Source organism: Bombus pyrosoma, linkage group LG2 (genome assembly GCF_014825855.1).
Source record: "Bombus pyrosoma isolate SC7728 linkage group LG2, ASM1482585v1, whole genome shotgun sequence".
Classification (NCBI taxonomy): Eukaryota; Metazoa; Arthropoda; class Insecta; order Hymenoptera; family Apidae; genus Bombus; species Bombus pyrosoma.
This window is the reverse complement of record NC_057771.1, coordinates 12250999-12271054: the sequence shown is the minus strand read 5'-3', so window position 1 is coordinate 12271054 and position 20056 is coordinate 12250999. Positions and strand designations below refer to the sequence as shown.

General features: G+C 28.6%; 2 protein-coding genes across 11 annotated transcripts; one reads left to right on the top strand and one right to left on the bottom strand.

Moving 5' to 3' along the window:
• The first annotated feature begins 208 nt into the window (after window positions 1–208).
• LOC122576368 (serine/threonine-protein kinase Genghis Khan) lies at window positions 209–17043 on the top strand. Of its 8 annotated transcripts, none has more exons than XM_043746619.1 (27): window positions 209–1228; window positions 1625–1812; window positions 1920–2102; window positions 2186–2457; window positions 2540–2839; window positions 2981–3124; window positions 3233–3355; window positions 3454–3662; window positions 3739–3953; window positions 4049–5052; window positions 5153–5388; window positions 5502–5608; window positions 7143–7340; window positions 8104–8267; window positions 8342–8597; window positions 8687–8973; window positions 9049–9192; window positions 9279–9414; window positions 9521–9762; window positions 9847–10027; window positions 10104–10292; window positions 10446–10631; window positions 10711–10892; window positions 10986–11084; window positions 11153–11276; window positions 11365–11522; window positions 11655–14018. In XM_043746619.1, the coding sequence occupies exons 2-27, from the start codon at window positions 1683–1685 to the stop codon at window positions 11766–11768; spliced, it is 5583 nt and encodes a 1860-aa protein (XP_043602554.1). In that variant the 5' UTR covers window positions 209–1228; window positions 1625–1682; the 3' UTR covers window positions 11769–14018. The 8 variants fall into 8 exon arrangements, with proteins under 8 accessions (XP_043602554.1, XP_043602537.1, XP_043602543.1 ...); XM_043746568.1 differs by lacking the exon at window positions 7143–7340 and having other exon boundaries at window positions 212–477; window positions 941–1228; XM_043746602.1 differs by lacking the exons at window positions 7143–7340; window positions 11655–14018 and adding an exon at window positions 16907–17043 and having other exon boundaries at window positions 211–1228.
• On the bottom strand, window positions 15075–19020 carry LOC122576441 (deubiquitinase DESI2). Of its 3 annotated transcripts, none has more exons than XM_043746781.1 (7): window positions 18837–19020; window positions 17703–17883; window positions 17546–17618; window positions 17352–17445; window positions 17138–17279; window positions 16901–17060; window positions 15075–16830 (listed from the first exon to the last, which is right to left on the bottom strand). In XM_043746781.1, the coding sequence occupies exons 2-7, from the start codon at window positions 17826–17828 to the stop codon at window positions 16784–16786; spliced, it is 642 nt and encodes a 213-aa protein (XP_043602716.1). In that variant the 5' UTR covers window positions 17829–17883; window positions 18837–19020; the 3' UTR covers window positions 15075–16783. The 3 variants fall into 3 exon arrangements, with proteins under 3 accessions (XP_043602716.1, XP_043602697.1, XP_043602707.1); XM_043746762.1 differs by having other exon boundaries at window positions 18543–19019; XM_043746772.1 differs by lacking the exon at window positions 18837–19020 and adding an exon at window positions 18034–18192.
• Between the last annotated feature and the right edge of the window lie 1036 nt (window positions 19021–20056).

The window sequence follows — 20056 nt, the reverse complement described above, 5'->3', positions numbered from 1 at the left end:
TGGATTGTGATTTGTGTTCAACAAATTTTGAAATTAAATTTGAAAAAATGATTAATTATAAGCAATATAAGTTTTATATTTTACAGATTTCAATTTTACTTTAAAAGTATGAAAGTATATACATTTTTTTAGTTTATTTTGAACCAATTAGCTTATACAGTATTATTTTAATTTGTACAGAGGAAAAATGGAATTTTTATTCTCAATCTTAATTATTTCTGGAATATGACATGCATGTTTAAGAAAAGAAGAAAATTATATACTCTGATCAATTGAGAAATGATCGCTGTGTGAACTCGCTTTGTCATTACATCTTTCATATTGTAGGGTAGGACCTATCTATATGCTGAACTGTCATAGGTATTTTCAATGACGTAGGACTGCCATATTTTTTTCTATATGGGGCCTGCTAGGGGGTCAACCAAATTGTTGGGGGTTTGGAGGTGGCCATGCAAGATGTTTTGTGATAAACGAATGGTGCGCATAATAAACAATTAAACTAATATTATAGCGGGACGCGTCGTTTCGGCAGATATGCTCGAATCGTTTGAGCAAACGGTCCGGATTGGCAAAGAAAAAGCCTTTCACTCAAAACATCTTTCTCACATGCGATAGGAATTTTACGTCACAAAAATTTTGATCGGGGATGAGAGTGTAGTGCCGTGGCGAGGTTATATCAGAAATTGGGACAATGGCCCTTTAAAATTTATCTACGTTTCATTTTATAATTATTAACATTTAAACGAGAAGTATTTGTATAGTCCTACTATACAATACCGATTTCTTCGAACGATACGAGTTGTCTTGGTGATTTTGTTGAATTCGTTGATCGCGAATGCGGTGCCCTACCCCGCTGCACTATTTTTGTCTGTACATTTTATTTACACGTATTTCTCTTGTTGCGTGTTTTCTTCGCCAAATATTTTGGCTATCTTTATAGCAGTTACGTAATTTCCGACGTGAGTAATTCCGGCACGATGGCCGATGATGAATTAAATGAAACTCGATTGTTTTACACGTAGTGGCGTGTGGACATATATACCACGCTAAGTTAAAGGGAATTGATTTTTGACATTCTTTGCATAAGAGTAAAAGAAGCTCAAAGCGTGCTAGTATATATTAATAACATGAACGGGAAACGATCACTGCACGGTTGTAAACAAAATTAATGTTTAAATAGTGAAAGTGATCCTATTTAGATATGTCTATTGGAAATTATCTTCTTAAGGTAAATGTTTAGTATACAATTATACTTGTTGTAGATACTGTTTGTATTTATATTTTTTTAATTGCTCTTTTAAATACTTGTAAATGTAAAAATGTAGTTTTTAATTGTTCAAACAATTTTTTAATTGTTTAAGATATCTTTAGTTGCATCTTTCATATTTATAAATAAAACATTTGACAAATTATGAATCCATACCCATATTTGGTTGAATGAAATAAAGAGAGATTAAATTAATAAAAAGCAAGTGTGTTATGTACAGAGTTATTGAGAATGATTGACATGACAATATTTTAAATATTTAATTCATTATCTTTAATGGAAGTATAAAATATATGGTATAATTATAGGTCTATATTAAATTTTATGTATAAAAAATAATAATATTAAATGTTTTAGGACAGTCATCACATCATAATGTGGTGGTTTAAAATACTATTGAACAATATTATTAAGAATGACAGAAATAGTATCCAAGGATTTTGGTAAGGGTCAACCTTTTCGAAAAAGAGACATGTCAGATTCGTCGCAGCACCAATATAATCAACCTCCTCCTGATATTATGCCAAAGGGACTTGCAATCAATGGTATATTCCCAAATATATAACAGCTTTTTGTAACAAAACATGTGTCATTAAAGATATTATTATTATATTATAATATTATTATTACTAAATAATAATTATTTTCATAGGCATAGGAGGAAGGTTGCGCCAATTAGAATCTCTTTTTATTGATGGTCCTGTACAAGGAGAAGGAAGAATAGGCCACACATTTTCTATTGAGACACTTATTGATATTTTACTTGTCTTATATGATGAATGTTGTAATTCTTCCTTACGACGTGAAAAGACTGTCTCAGATTTTATTGAATTTGGTATATTATATATACATAACATATGTGTATTTTTGAAAGTTTATAATTTCATATTAAAAAAAATTCATATATTTTTTTTATAGTAAAACCAGTGGCTACTTGCATTAAGAGTTTGCAATTGGCACGGGAGGATTTTGAAATAGTAAAAGTTATTGGTAGAGGTGCATTTGGTGAAGTATGTGTTGTAAGAATGCGTGGTTCAGACAAAGTATTTGCAATGAAAATTTTGAACAAATGGGAAATGTTGAAGCGTGCAGAAACTGCATACTTTAGAGAAGAGAGAGATGTACTGGTGTATGGTGATCGTAGATGGATCACAAATCTTCATTATGCCTTTCAAGATGACAATAATTTGGTAATTCTTCTAAACATTAATAACAATTAGAAGCATTTATGAACATAAAAATATCTTATGCGTTTTAAATAATAATGTGTAGTACTTGGTCATGGATTATTACTGTGGTGGAGACCTGTTAACACTGTTGAGCAAATTTGAAGATCGCCTTCCAGAAGATATGGCACGTTTTTACATAGCTGAAATGGTTCTGGCTATTGGGTCCATACATGACTTACGTTATGTACACCGTGATATTAAACCTGATAATGTTTTGTTAGATGCAAATGGTCATATTAGATTAGCAGATTTTGGATCTTGTTTACGATTGTTTGAGGATGGCACTGCACAAAGTAATGTTGCTGTTGGCACACCAGACTACATTTCACCAGAAATCTTAAGGGTAAAATTATATTTCCATATTATTTTATATATAATTATTATTTTTATAATTTATAAATTATGTAGTACTATTTTGTATTTTATTAATTTATGATATTTACTACTCATGAATGTTAAAAAGAATGCACTGAAATTCGTATAGGCAATGGAAGATGGTCAAGGACAATATGGACCTGAATGTGATTGGTGGTCTTTAGGAGTATGCATGTATGAAATGTTATATGGAGAAACACCATTTTATGCAGAATCTCTAGTCGAAACTTATGGAAAAATTATGAACCATAAGGTTATTAAATAATTTGAATTATACTTATAAAAGTTGTTACAATGATATTGTAATAATTATTATACATATATATTATACACATTAATGCGTGTATTTACTTAATTTCAGAATTGCTTTGACTTCCCAGCAGATGACATGTATGAAGTTTCTGAAGAAGCTAAGGATTTAATGAGGAAATTAATATGTAGTTCAGAATTTAGACTAGGTCAAAATGGAATTGATGATTTTAAGGTATTAACATGTAATGTGTTAACTTAAAAATTATAATATTATGTGGTTATAATTAGAAAATTAAATTTAATACAATTAATTCTAATTATATAACACAGAAACATCCATGGTTTGAAGGAGTAAACTGGGAAACTCTTAGAGACAGTACTGCACCTTACATTCCTGAAGTTTCTTCACCAACAGATACATCAAACTTTGATGTTGATGATACAGATGTTCGCAGTTCTGATGCTGTTCCACCAGCAGCAAATTCTGCGTTTTCTGCACTTCATTTACCATTTGTTGGCTTTACTTTCACTCAAGGAAGGTAAGTAGCATCTTTTACTTCTTTATATTCCTAAAAAGAAGTGTACTTAATATGGTTTTGTATTTATAAATTACAGTTGCATATCTGATCTGGGTTGTTTGTCTGCTATAACTCAAAAGGATAAACGTGTGCAAATATTGGAGGAAGAAAATGCACAACTGACACAAGCACTTGAAGATTTAAAAAAACAAATTAGCATGAGTCATTCTTCCCCAGGAATATCACCAGATTCTAATAATGCAACAAGAAAACTTCAGGATGAAATAAATACACTTACTAAACGCAACTGTGGTATAAATATATATCTCTAAATATGTATTACTGTAAAAAATATATGAATACTTAATCATGTTATTATTTCATAATGTTTCTTTATAATTTTCTAGAATTAGAATCACAGTTAAAATCCATGGAGGTCCCCCGTGAATTACGCAACTTAGATAACGGTGATATGACAAAACTACGGGAATTAGAAAAATTAGTACGCTCTCTTCGATCAGAAAAGGAAGAAGCTATTAAAGATAAGTTAGATGTCCAGGAGAAGCTTAAACTTCAAGATAAAGAATTGAAAGATGCATTAACACAACGTAAACTAGCAATGGCTGAATATACCGAAGTTACAGACAAATTATCAGAATTAAGACAGCAGAAACAAAAATTGTCTAGACAAGTCAGAGATAAAGAAGAAGAATTGGAGGTTGTAATGCAAAAGGTTGATAGCTTACGACATGACATTAGAAAAGCGGAAAAGTTACGTAGAGAATTAGAGAATCGAGTGGAAGAGGCAATGGCTGAAACGAGTAAAGAAAGAAAATTGAGGGAACGTAGCGAAGAATATTGTAAGCAAATGCAGGAAGAAACAGAGAAAATTAGGCAAAGGTCTATGGGAAATGATGCAAGTGCAAATCATGCATTAGCGACACAAGAAATTAATAGGTTAAAAGCAGAAGTGGAAAAACTTGAAGTTCAATATAATGAAAATTTGAACCAACAACAAGGTAGGTTCAATCTTGAAATTCGTAGTCTCCAAGAACAATTGCATGAAGCTGAAACAAGGAGAGATTTATTGGAAAGGGAAGTTCAGTTAACGAAAGAAAAATTAGATAATGCAAGATTAGAAAATATCACCGATAGTGAGGAGACTATAAATGAATTGAACAGACGTCATGAAAGAGAAAAAATTATGCTAGTCGAAGAAAACAAAAAACTTATGTTAGAACTTAACACTCTTACCGATAGTGTTAATAGAATACAAGGTGAAAGGCGACAATTAGAAGAAGAATATGAGGAACTAAGAAACAAGAAGGAAGCTATTGCACAATGGGAAGCTCAGATTACCGAAATTATTCAGTGGGTATCCGATGAGAAAGATGCTAGAGGATACTTACAGGTCTGTCCTACCTATATTTTTTTTATTAATGATGATCATTAGTATTATAGTATGATATGTATCTCAAGAACTGTTTAATTTTGTGCTTAACAAATTTCAGGCATTAGCAACAAAAATGACAGAAGAATTAGAATTTTTAAAACATTCTGGCGGTGTAGGTGGTGTAGGAAGTGGTTCTACAATGGCAGATAAAAATTGGCGAAATCGTAGATCACAAAAGCTTGACAAAATGGAGCTTTTGAACCTACAAAGTTCTTTACAAAGTGAAATACAAGCTAAGCAGGCAATATCTGAAGAACTTACAAAGACGCGTTCAGATTTAATTGCTGCTCAAAAGTAATTAATTTAAATATATTAAAAATAAAATAAATTTTAATGACGAAAATATTTTTATTTCTCTAAATGTCACTGATATAATTTAATAATGGTAAATCATTGTGTATCTACAGGGAATTAAGAGATTTCAGACAACGATTCGATACACTCACGCACGAGATAAAACGTAAAGAAATGCAAATAAAAGAGTTGCAAGCGAGACTTGACACAGGCGATGGCTGTAAGTACATTTCATATAACACTGTTACAAAAAGAAATTTCGTAAAAATTTTATTGTTACGTTTTTATAAAAATTCTGTACGAACTATTATTATACAAACTGCTGCGATACATGCTGTGTATGTAATTTGTAAATCTTTTAATCTCTCTCGTACATTGTTTAGGCGGTGAATATATCTGTTCGGTGTTTTATTCTACATATTCTGTAAAATATTCTGTATTATTTTAATATGTTGTGGCACGGAATATATGATTTATATATACAATTCGTAATAAATAGAATAGAATGTTCGTCATAAATAGATACAAAATATTATTTATTAGATATATAATACCGTATGTGATTTAAATATTGCGTGATACAAGAAATTTTTATATATGAATTCTTATATAAATATACTAGATTGTTTTTCTTAATTTCAAATTTGCATGCATATAGCAAAAGGTCAACAGAATCAAGAAATTGTTATATAAAATATATAGCAGGAATCATATATAGCATTCATACTTCTCAATATAGGTTCTTAAGATTTGCTTATTAACTCTTATTTTTCTCTCTCTTACCTAATAAAAAATATATATTAATTAACATAAATAATAAAAGTTTGTTGTGAAGATGCATGAATGGTGTACATGATTCTTTGCACTTGCATATTTATATTATTACGTAGTATATTACTTTTATATTATAACTAAAATTACAAGTCATTATAGTCAGAAGTATGATTTAACAATCTCTTTAGTTTCAGTAGTAAAATATAGAATTTCTAAGAGGTATAACTATATGTGAATACCATCTATTTCTTGTAGTTTGCATTAGTTTAATTAATGGCTTGATATTATATTGGTATGAGTCAGTGTGTGGTTATTTTTTTCTTTTGTTAATTTTTTTTATAAATGTGAATAGTAAGAGTTGGTGTGTGTTTCTAGACTGATATTTAAATGTATTTTAAGACAGTTACAAATATGAAAGTGCAATTCATTATACACACACACACACACATATATATATATATATATATATATGTAATATCATTTTATGGTCATATAATTGATCAATATGATCATATAAATATTTTAATGATATTATAAAAAATGCACGTATCTTTAAAATATGTTATAATTCATAGGTATTTGGCACAAATGAAAATTGAATATATGTGTATCGGGATAATTCAGTTGTTGTCTTGAAAAAACATAAGGCACTTGATTTTTAAAATGTGATGTTTTCTGCCATTGTTAGGTTGACCTTAATATTTTAACAAAATATTTTGTCTGTATTATATGTAATATATTTAACTACTTCACTATAATACTTCACTTAGGTAATATACTAAGTATAAAAGTTATTGCCAATACTTACTTTACCAATAATAGAGATCGTTACTATTTGGATACCTATCCAGCATAGTAATTCGGTTCTCCGGTACGGTATGCGATTCTGATTTCTAGACTACAAAGTGCCTCTGTTTATTGGCGTAACGAGCTGTGTCTGGGGCCTCTTGTTGCTCATCTTCAAACTGTATTTGTGACAGCTGCCCTATCCAGCAAAACGTCAAGAAAATCTCCAAACATCGTTAGCACCAAACCCCAACGCATCATCGTACATCAGCCGTCGTCACCCCTACCAGTAATGCGTGCTTCCCGCGTCACGACATGTCGCTTATTAACTAGATTCGTTCCCGTCAACACATTCATCAGTCAGAATGCCGTCGCCATCGTATCGCCACCCGGTAAATGAAGTGGCAACAAAACGCGATTTTGATTGACTAGTCAGTTGGGATGCTAATTACAGAACACAGTGCTATGTTTTTTATGAATATAATGGTATGAAACATTAATTGTTTTTCTTTGAAAGGGAGCGTCAAATGTATCAGATTGTTCTTATTTAAAACATAGCTCTATGTTAACTTTAATTTCAATTACTGTGAAAATCAGTTATGTGTTTCTTGTATGTTGGATATAATCATCCCCCAATTAAGGATAGTGTCAGTAGCTTTTCATCGTTTTAGGTGATGGTTGTCCTTTGTTAATTGTTGTAGCTGATAATCACTCAGTTTTGTAATTAAATGATTAACAGGTATGTTGTGTCTGAATGTTTTCGCCTTTAGATTGTTTGAACTGATTGACTTTTTAGTACATCTTATTACATGCTTGCTATTTCTGCTGGTAAACAATCAACCTTTACCTGCATAATAACGATTACTATTTTAACAGAGTTTGTGTGGTGCAAATTGCAGTGCAGTGATTATATTAAAATGTTCAAAAGAAGATGTTATGAAATTTATATTGATTTATGTATCTACTTGTAGAAAGAAAAACATACTTCTTTACTTTTACATTCTTTATATTTTAATAGAATATAGATAAAAGTATTACAGATATCTTTTTTCTTTATTAGTTTAACATTATTAAAAATAATTTCAACTTCCTATAATCAAAAAAAAGATGTTACCATTTTTTATACTATTAATTAAAAATTTTTTTGTATTTCAGTTTTAGAACGTCCTACATCTCAAATGTCATATTTGGAACATTTCTTGAAAGAAACTGCAAGCAGTACACGTCATGGAAGTGCAGATAGTGTAGAAGCCGATATCGAAGATAATCGAGCACCAAGTATCTCCAGCAGTAAAAGCAACTTATCTGAACTCAGTATTGTAAGTATTATTTTCTAAGTTTAATATAACATTAAGTGTTTACACATTAAAATTCAATGTATATTAAATTTTAGGATCCCACATCTCCGTTATCTCATGAACTTCTCAATAAATCATCAACATCTCATGGACAAACCAATCTTCAACCAAAACCAAAATCTCACCAATTCTTAGTAAGAACATTTTCAGCACCTACAAAATGTAATCATTGCACTTCACTGATGGTAGGTTTAACCAGGCAAGGAGTTGTATGTGAAGTTTGTGGCTTTGCATGTCATATGCCCTGTTGTGATAAAGTTCCATCAATGTGTCCTGTGCCACATGATCAAAGTAAGTTATCTTTAGGAAATCATATTTAGTGCAATTTATTTTGAAAATATAATTCTTTAATATAGCATGATAATAAATACTTTTTCCAGCAAAACGACCACTGGGTATTGATCCTACACGAGGAATAGGTACAGCTTACGAAGGATATGTTAAAGTGCCAAAAATGGGTGGAGTGAAAAAGGGCTGGGTTCGTCAATTTGTGGTGGTTTGCGACTTCAAATTATTTCTTTATGATATTTCACCAGATCGTAATGCATTACCATCTGTTTACGTGTCTCAAGTCTTGGACATGCGGGACGAAGAATTCAGCGTTAGTTCTGTTCGAGATTCGGATGTTATACATGCTACAAAGAAAGATATTCCATGTATATTTAGGGTAATGCTTAAAGTCTTTTGTTGTATTTTTATTATACATTCCTTCAGGATTTATTTTTATCTCATGTTTATTTAGATAACGACATCTCTACTAGAACCACCTGGTTTAAGAAATCACACGTTAATGCTTGCAGACACTGAAAGTGAAAAAACAAAGTGGGTAGTTGCTTTAAGTGAATTACATAGAATATTAAAGAAAAACAATCTTCCTAATACAACGGTAAATACAATATATCGATGTATATATTAATAAGATATCGTTCGATCTCATTCATTTTTATTTATGCTCTTCTTTTTACGTTACAGATTTTTAGAGCAAAAGAATTACTAGATAATACATTGGCGCTCATTAAAAATGTGATGTCAGGAGCAATTATTGATCCAGATCGTCTAGTCATTGGCACAGAAGAAGGTCTCTTCTGTTTAGATTTAGATCGTAGCGGTATGTTCTATTCTATATGTGTGTGCGTGCGCGCGTGTGTGTGTTCGCGCGCGTGCGTATGTGTACAAAATCATTTTGTTATGACTAATTTGTATTACATATTTAGAAATTGCAAGAGTAGGAGAAGGCAAGAAAATATATTTACTGGAATATGTAACAGAAGAACAATTAATAGTAGTTTTAAGTGGAAAACAACGTCATGTACGGCTGGTCCCAGTACGTGCATTGGATGGAGACGAAGTTGAATGGATTAAAGTTGCAGAAACTAAAGGATGTATAACTTTAACGACCGGGATAGTCCGTCGCAGTCCACTAACTTATTGTTTGTGTGTTGCCATAAAGAAGCAGGTAAGACATGTTATTGTATAATATCGGATCATTAATATAATAGATATTTCCTATATTTAATGTCATTTTTCTGTTTTAATTTAGAATGCATCACAAGTCATTATTTATGAAATTACACGTACGAAAACACGTCATAAACGTATACGTGAACTGATGTTATCATGTCATGCACAAACTTTGCAAGTTCTTTCTGAAGGTCGCTTCTGTGTCGGATATCCTTCCGGATTTTCTATCTACAGCATCTTAGGAGACCATCACCCTATTTGTAAATATATAAATCCGACTTCAAGTAAATTCAGAATTAATTTGAGACCTATATATCTCTTATTTTTATGTTTTAGCATTGGTCCATTCTGAGAATACGCTCTTAGGTTTTCTTACATACAGTGCTGTGGATGCTTTACGCTGTATCGAATTGCCACGTGGTGAATTCTTATTAGTCTTCCATACATTAGCAGTTTATGTCGACAGTCAAGGCAGAAAGAGTAGAGATCGTGAAATTATGTATCCTGCTGTTCCTACAGCAGTTAGTGAGTATTATTCTTAAAGCATAATATGGAACATGTTAAGACGAAATGTAATTATAATCTCGTATTACATATTACAAATGTAACAAATATTACATGTACAAATATAACAAATGTACATATATTGCATATAACAATTATAACTTTATGTTGCAGGTTATTGTGAAGGCTACTTACTAGTTTACAGCGAGACTCACATCGACGTGTTTGACTGTACAACTGGAGATTGGTTACAAACACTTAATGTGAAGCGAGCACGACCACTCAATACTTCAGGTTCTTTAACGTCCTGTGTCATTAACGATATGCCACATGTTATTTTTCTGAGCAATTTACATCAACGTTAGTATACTTCATATAACAACAATCATAACTATAAAGTGATTATATATAATATACAATATTCGATTTAATATAATAGGAGAACTACTTAATTTAACACCACTAGATGCAAGTGGTAGACAAATGACAAAACCACGAAGGAGATTTTCATTAAGAGAAGGAAATAGGGCTGTTCGTCCTACTGATAGACGTTCCAAAATGATATCTGCTCCGACGAATTTTAATCATATCAGTCATATGGGTCCGGGTAATGGAATACAGGTAAGTTATTTTGAGCTTCCTTTTTTCTTTTTGGTTAATACATATATTTTTTGGTATACATCTATTTTATAAATGTCTTATATTTTATATTAGATTCAACGATTGTTAGACCTGCCTACTACACTTGAAACAGCTGATCAACAACATAGTGGTCATCACAGTAGCTCTCATCTTCATAGCAGCCAACAAAGAGTAAGAATATAATACATCTTTATGTATTTCTAAAAACATTAAATGTCTACTTACATTTTTTTTCTTAGTTGTATAGTCCTGCAATTCAAGCATCAAGTAAACCAGCGCCACTGCCGCCTAGGCATCCACCTTCTGATACCCGACGTCTTAGTTCTCATATATCCAGAAATTCCGGATATTCACCGCATAACGGTATTTATATGCTCAATCGTATTGTATTTTATTCTGTTACATAATTTTATTTGAGATATCTTACATCACATATAAAATCTTTTTTTAGGTTCAACATCATCACGCAGAGGACCGGCACCGCCACGACCAACTGCTACCCCACCTTCGTTACCCCGTACTCCTGTGGACCAAGTTGATTCGGAATCTGTGCATCTACGATCGCATACTCCACTTTCTCTTGGTAGCATCGCATCTTTACACGACAAGGTATTACTTTTTCTCTTATTAAAAATATTAACCAAATATAAAGATGGTATAGATAGAGAACATTCAACGTGTTCTAAAAAGTTTGGAGAAATCGTACTTTTAATAAATACATGCAATTTTTCATTAATGTAGGAACACACCTCTGGTGGAAGTCCTAGACATTCAATAGCTTCAAACAACAGTTCAAATCCATCGACGCCACCAAGTCCCGCTCATGATCATGGTTCATCTTCATATGATTCATAAAAATTAATTTAACACTTCTCATAACATTAATAACTCACTGTAATCGCGTCTACTACCTGAATAATAGGATTACAGTATCTATGATAACATTTTTACATAAAATGATATCCGTATTTGATTTTTAGCTGGAAAGTTATCGTATTTATTTCTTTCTTTTTTTCAATTTTGTGCAATACATTTTTCTAACCTTGTGCATTATGTTAATTGTATTACAAACGTCTAACAAAAGGCATAATACTCGTATATACAAATGAATTAAGAAGTTGCATGTTTTAGTTATTTAATTCAATAATCAATACAAAGATTTCATAAATATATTAACATTGATTTTGGTATCATGTTGCAATAACTTTCTGGTTTTCAAGAACTTATAACATGTTATATATTTAACAAGGGAATTTACAGTTTATGTAATGATAAATTATAAATAATTTATGTTCGGAAATCATTGAATCAGCTTTACGATGCCATATATTACCAAAGTAGGTATCGTTTTAATTTCCTCTTTTTTTCGGAATTTTAATGCGAATACTTTGCATAATTTTAATTTTTGATCATCGTAATGAACTACCTTAAGTTAATAAAAATTGAAATCTCAGTCAAATTACCTAGCAATAAAAAATTAATCTAATTAATCTATCGTACCTACCTTTTGAATCTAGGTATAAATAATAGTTTCAAGTAAATTATATACTTAGTCATTCTTAGTGACAAATGAATTCAGTGGAAGTGAATCGATCTGATGCCTTATGACTAAATATTTTCTATTGCGTCATAATGCAGTAAGGTGCATCATTTTATTCAGCATGTGAATAGTAGAAATAATCGTGCAATGTATCTAAAGCTCCTGCTAATAAATAGCTATTAAGCAAGGCGGCTATATACTTTTACATGACATATGAGTATTATATTTGTGACAGTAAAAGAGTGATGTTGAATATTGATTTGTCCTTACTGCGACAAAAACTGATTTCTCTTTTATAAATGTACTGCTTTATCTATAATTAAGGCTATAAATATCATTGTGGAAACTTCTTTTTTTTAAATGCATATACGTATTTAAAATTTGTCAGTCAAATATTAACAAGTGCAATGCATAATGACTGAGAATAGAATCGAAACGAAAACGGAACGACGATGATTAAGTATCGTTTATTTTAAACCATGAAATTCTGAAATCCTTATTTATATTTGCAACAATTTGAAGAGAGTGTTAAGAAAGATTACACTATGCAACATCTTTAGTACTTTTATATTAAAAAATTTTAAAACCATTGAATTCACAAAAAAAAGAATAATGAATCATTATGAAATTTTGAAAAAAGTATTACTTGATGATTAATCAGTTACATTTAGTTCTTTTTATAGTTGTAAGACTAGAACAAAACAAATGAAATTACAACAAAGATGAGAACAAGATAACAAGTTTTATATGTTTTAATGTATAAAATATATACATTTTTCATGTACATTTATAAAAATTTGCTAACTATACTAAAAGAGGAGAAAAAAGAGTTGGTAGAACAAAATAATTATCTCAGGATTCTATGCCAGTAGTTAAAATATGAAATAACATTTAACGGTCAAGAATCCCGAGTTGCTCCATTCTTATTCAAGTAATTATGGATTGAAGATGTTGTTTTATCTTCATATCCCTAAACACGGCATACAGTAAAACAAAGAGCCAATAACTACAGTATGGATTCAATTTTTGCATACACGAAAATAAAGTGCATGTAAAAAAATAATGCTAAATCATGCATTTAAATTTACATATATTTATAATGAATTTTAATGAAAAAAGTTTAAAAAAGTATCGAAAAGTTTATGAAATATTGAAAATGTTACGGTAAAATATTGATACGCTACATTCCGAGCAATTCTTTTTTATTTTCATAAAACAATGACAAATATACATGAAAATCGAAGTTCCAACTCTTTAAAAAGATCATCGTTGGTGGACATAAAGTTAGCATAATAACTATAACATGCGTATAATACCAAAAAAAAGAAACTTGAAACGACTTTATCACATTTGTGTCATAGTAAGACATGAAAATATAATTATAAAAGAAATATATATCGACTGCAATAGGTTTGACATTCTTATATTAAAAATATAGAAGAAACCGTTAATAGAAGAAAAAAAAGTGTTAATGTTATCAGACAAAGAATGTAATAGTACAGATATTGCTGTCCATACCAGAATAAAATAAAGTTTAAAAATGAGTTCTAGAACTATTCTAGAAATGTCATCGTATGTTTATAAATTGTAGCAATGTACGTGTTATTGTACTTACCAACGAAATTCAATGATTTGTCTATTATCCGCAATTGTTACTTAAGGGTTCTAAAATCAAAGATATATCTGTTTGTCTTATGTTGCCTTGTATCTAAACCGAGTTTGTCTATAAATAGAACATACGAAGAAATAGTCACTTTGTATAGCATTGATTTTATATTTTTGTAAATAATTCAATTTCTAAATAAGGTTTCAATTTCAATTTGATTTTAGACCCTTCGAATCTTTCATTTTTCTTCTTTTTTTTTTAGTCTGCACATATATGACACTGAAATTTTGAGTACATCGTTTTATAACATGTAAAAACTGCGCTATAATTATGCTTTTTTTTACGCATAATCAAAATGTACGACTGGCATTCTGCACGAAAATAGAATGATTATATGTATGCATATACAGATTTGTATGATTCAATAGTTTACTTTTTTACGAGTTGTTAGAATATTTTATGTAACAATTAATAATGATTTATGTATCCCATTGGTTTAGTACCAGTGCATGTAATGACCTGATTATTAATCTTTTTTTTAGCAACTTAGTTTAGCGTATTCTATACTATGAATTTATTTATAACTAATATGTGCATTATATTTACGATATTTATTAAAAGCAATTGCAAGCAATTATTTGCATTTTGAATAATGAATTGTATCTCATTGTATATTATTTAAAGTGTGTTATTATAGTAAGAAGTACTTACATTATGGTAAAAAGAAAACCAAATTCTTATGTTTGTAAGATTTCCTCACAAACACTTTTTTTGTAGGTTTCATAGTATTTATAATTTTTGTTTTACATTTTGTTTTACATTTTGTTTCATACAAAATCTATGATAAAAGATGAATATATTTCCTTTCTCTTAAATTCATTCTTCGCTGAAATAATAATAACTTAATTTTTTTGTAATAAAGAATTATATTAGTAAATTTGATGTATGAGTACAATATAATTAATAATTAAAACTGGTCTCAATTTTAGGTATTATTATAATTAATAAAACAAAATAATAATTACTAGAATATTTATTTTTTAAAATGAAATCATTAACAGTAAGACAAAGGTCCCTACTGAAACAATAAACTAAATATCATTATAAAAAAGACCATTTAAAAAGATACGTAAGCTTTTGTACTTATATTGTATATTGTGCTTTATATGCTTCATTACTTTAGTATTCTATATCGCATTTTATAACTCTGTATCAATACAATTATCAGTGAGGAATATAAAACATAACATGTTTTGGTCTATAAAATATTTATGATGACTAATTATTTTTAATACCTTTTTTTTGAAAATATAATACATATATGTATATGAAGAAGACATTTTTTTTTAAACATAAGTCGTACAGAAGCGCACGAATTTAAATTTGGTAATTTCGTGTAAATTAGTGTATTAAATAATTCTATTAATCCAAATTAATTTTAAATCTAATTTAAAAAAAAGCTTTCTATAATATAATTATATAAATAAAGAGTAATTAATATTTTTGTTGACTATTATATTAGATATAATTGTTATATATCCGAAATTGTTCTATAAATAATTCATTGAAAGATATTCATATGTTAACATTAAATATAATAATTTTATGATTGATAACATCTATGAATTTTATGCAACATGTCACTTCCTAGTATTAATCATTAAAACAGAATTAACAAAACATTGAATTGGCACTAATTGTTACTTGTTTTTTGTGTTACATTTTACAAATATGATATATTCAACAGAATTTTTTTGTATTTATATCATATTCGAATAACTTTATGAATTTTTCATTTTTTTCAACATATAACATTATAAACTTGGTGTCAACAACAGTTTTAGCAACATTAGTAATGATTTGTATGTTATGAATATTTAAAAAGAACTCATTAGATTTTAGATCTAGCGAATTCTTCCAAAATCACAACATTATATTAATTCTATTATTCTATATTGTGCAAAATTCAAAATCACCTTTGTGGAATGTGATATCCATATAGTGAAAAACTGTTGACTCAATATTTTAATTATAAAATTATAAATATGTTCCGTATAAAAGTATTTGCACAAAACATATTTTCATTAAATCATAGATGAAAAGTAAGTTATTCGTAATTTATTTATTTTATATGAATGTTAATATATATATATATATATATATATATATATTATATGTATATTACATTCATTCTTCATTTAAATTTCCTAACAATATTAATGGCAGCTGTACAGAGAGGTGTCGCATGTATACATAACATAATTATAATGTCCAAGTAAACCAGGTTATTGAATGTTTAGAAAAACATCACTGGGTAATACTAAAATATAATGTGAACGAATTGTATGTTTTACAAATATTAATTTTGAAATACGATTTGAAATGAAAGATATTACATGTATAAAATCTAATTTACAAAAAATTTCTTAAAAAATTAATGTGATTAACTAATAAATGAATACGTTCCAGTCTCTTTATGCCTTTGTTTTATACGTAATTATCTATTAAGTGTATACCTATTAAATTTCGATTGTGTGATACAACAAAGAACACACGCGACATTGTATACTGCCGTCCAGAATTTAAAAGACGACATGTTGCAAGAAAGGCATTTTTTCAGTATTATTAAATCACCACTGGAATTCTAGTGTACAATATGAAATTTGTACCTCATCTTGACGGTTTTGTTTCTCGGATTCCATGGTCTTGGCGATATAGTTACTGTCACGATAAACTTCCTTTGCGCATAAACTCTCTAAATGGTGTAACTCCTATGACATTTTAAATCTCTTCGTTTTAAAAAATTGGCCAAATGTTACAAGGAAGTATCAGAAGACGTACTTTCAGAGGATGTACTTTCATGGCTGACTTGATTCAGAGAATGTTGAAGTGCATCGGGCGTTAGCCATTCCTTTGGTAGACAACGTTGAAGGAATGGTACACAAGAACTGAAATATGCAAGGCGATTTACCCAACCCGGTATTTCTTGACCACACAAAATCTACAATTTAGAATAAAAATATAATATTAGCATTGTATTAATTAATAAGTGATTATATACTATTTTTATATACATACAAGTGTAAGTTGACTACTAAAATGATTACAATTTTTATTCATTAAATGGTAACGATCACCCCTAAAATCTTTTCCTAATTCAGTAACGATCCTAGTTACATCTTCTTCTGTGAAATCTGTATATCCAATGTGTACTGATTGCCTACGATGATGAAAAATAAATATACTCTTCTTTTGAAATAATATGAACACATCCTTACTAAAATATCTGTACCTATATCTAAATTGCTCCCCTAATTCTTCGGCAACTCTTGGTGTGATTTCAAAAATTCCAGAAATTGGTTTAGAATGACCTCCATATGCATATTCTGCAAATTGATTGAAATAATGAAATATATTTGAATGATTGATTGAATTGAATAAAATATATATATATATATATATATATATAACATTATGTAAATATACCTGTTCCATATATTTCAACTCCTGAATGAAATACACCCAATCCAATTGGAGTAGTATATTCATTTATCCAATACTGAAACATGAAATGTATTTATTACAAATGTGCATCAATAAAAATTAAAAAGATATTTTGGAAAGAAATTTAAAAGGTCCTTACCATATCATAAACATTAAGAATTATTGGCTCTCTAGCCATTTTTGGTATTAATTCTTCGTTATCCTGTGGATAACCCAGACAACTAGGAAAGGATAGATTGCAGCTAAGACCTGACGAAAACATCATAGAGATACCTATACTTGAAGAGATGAACAGCAGCACTACCTATGTTCCAACGCACCTAATAAGCAAATACATTTGCTATATACTGGATCTACACTAAGCACATAGCCAAAAATTACTACAAAATTTAAAAAAGAATGATGAAATAGGAAACATCTTATTTATAATTTTCAAGTAAGTATCTGTGGTTAATTTTATATCAAATCACCTTAATAATTCATATGGGGTTACACAAACAAAAAACAAAATGTAATAAAATACATATTATTGTCACATAAATATTATTTATTAACTACATAATAATCAGTAACTTCATGCTTTTCTATATAAAATTATATTATACTTTGCAAAATACATAGCAACAAATATGTTTTTCTAATAACAATATTGCAACTTATAGAATCAGAATGATAAAATCACCAATATTATGTTACTTAATCTATCATAAATGCTAAACAATAACAATACCAAAGTCAAAATATAAACAAATGATATTTTGAATTAGATTTATAATTTACTACTCTCTTATTGTATTAATAAAGTTGTAGGATGCAGAATGTTCAAAGATAATGAACAAATTTATTAGTAATGTTGTCTGACAATGAATAAGGAACTAAGAATGGATATACTTCACAATAGAAGAAAAAAAGTGTATTGTGAATCATCAAGTCAAAGGTTTTGTTAAATGATATTTTTAAATAAATTGCCTAAAATTACCTAAAAAAGTCGAGATTTCAGCACTATCACATTTCTTTATAATTTGTCACAGAATAGTTCAGTACATGTTAATCTCCAAATTTTCTTGAAAGAATTGTTGATGTTAAATATTGCAGAAAGACATTGCACAAAATTACAAGTAAGTATACTCGCAATAAATTAACGATCTTCTTGAAATGTCAATAACGCTTATTAAGTTCTTATGAAAATTTAATAACATAGATTTAATAACTGAAATTCGTAAAAATTACGTGCAAATAGCACACATTATGTCAATAAGAAGTCTTTCCTCACTTGAAGTGTACTAAATTATCAACAAAATCCTTCTTGAAATCTGTAATTATGTATCTTAACTATTCATTGCGTATTTTTAATCACAAACTTAATTAAATGCACATAATAAACATTAACATTAAAGATGTTTTAAAGGAATTTAGACAAATTGTTTATAATTAGAAACGAATGGCATTTGTCTAGGGATATCGAATAATTGTCTCTAGTCTAGATGAATATCAAACGTTGAATAATTACTAAAGAATTTTTTTTTCGAAAGTTATACATATGTACGTAAAATTTTACCAAAATATTAAATATTATATTTTTCTATAATTTTCCTATACTGTTGCTAATTCTAACATTTTTTGTTTACACAATTTTAATATTTTTAATACTGATAAAATATAATTCGCAAGACATAAGCATAATAAAAAAATAAAGTAATTAAAACAAACTTTTTAATATTATTTATAAATATAACTAAATATATATAAATAGGACAATGTCATTATTAAGATTTTTATTAATAAATTTACATATCATTGTTATTTGAGACTATCTTAAATTAATCTTATTCTTAATTGAAATATTAAGTATAGCACTATTCATCTGTTTTTATGATTAATGCTATCAGATAAGTACTGTAGACAGAAAGGAAATTTCTTCTCTACTATAAATACATATGAACATAAATATTTAGTGATAAAAGGTTGTTTAGACATATTTCTAAAAAATTCAGATTATTTCTTTAAAAGTTGGTAGAGCAATCAGTCATATTTCCAAATTTTTTAAAATAATTTTTTAGGGTACATATGTATTTAGAGATATATAGTATATAATTTATGTATACATTATGAAATGCATGTGATTTGATTCTGTTATCCTGTTACTATTGAGATAGATATGATTTATTTGAAACATTTTACCACACATTACAAGCAATTTATGAAACAAAATATTACTCTTATAAATATACACATATATAAGCATATATAGCACACATTTTTTTACTAATTTTTAACACTCTTTACATAATCATTGCTCAATTTTTCTTATTTTTAAACGAGTGTGCGAATATTATATTAAATATGCTACCATAAATACAATATTTTCATATTTTGTATTTTGTATAAAGATATTTACAATTATTTTATTCTATTTTACTAAGAAAACATTCTCTAGATTTAAAATACGTAATTAATGTTTAATTATTTACATATTTAAACACCTCATAATAA

Bases quoted from the DNA above. Each gene is read 5' to 3' on its own strand.
- LOC122576368 (XM_043746619.1), top strand. From the start codon at position 1,683: ATGACAGAAATAGTATCCAAGGATTTTGGTAAGGGTCAACCTTTTCGA. The intron at 2,840-2,980 runs GTAAAATTATAT...AAATTCGTATAG, and splicing joins TTTCACCAGAAATCTTAAGG to GCAATGGAAGATGGTCAAGG. The intron at 10,293-10,445 runs GTGAGTATTATT...TTTATGTTGCAG, and splicing joins TGCTGTTCCTACAGCAGTTA to GTTATTGTGAAGGCTACTTA.
- LOC122576441 (XM_043746781.1), bottom strand. From the start codon at position 17,828: ATGATGTTTTCGTCAGGTCTTAGCTGCAATCTATCCTTTCCTAGTTGT. The intron at 17,619-17,702 runs GTAAGGACCTTT...TTCATGTTTCAG, and splicing joins TTCTTAATGTTTATGATATG to TATTGGATAAATGAATATAC. The intron at 17,446-17,545 runs GTATATTTACAT...ATCAATTTGCAG, and splicing joins AGTTGAAATATATGGAACAG to AATATGCATATGGAGGTCAT.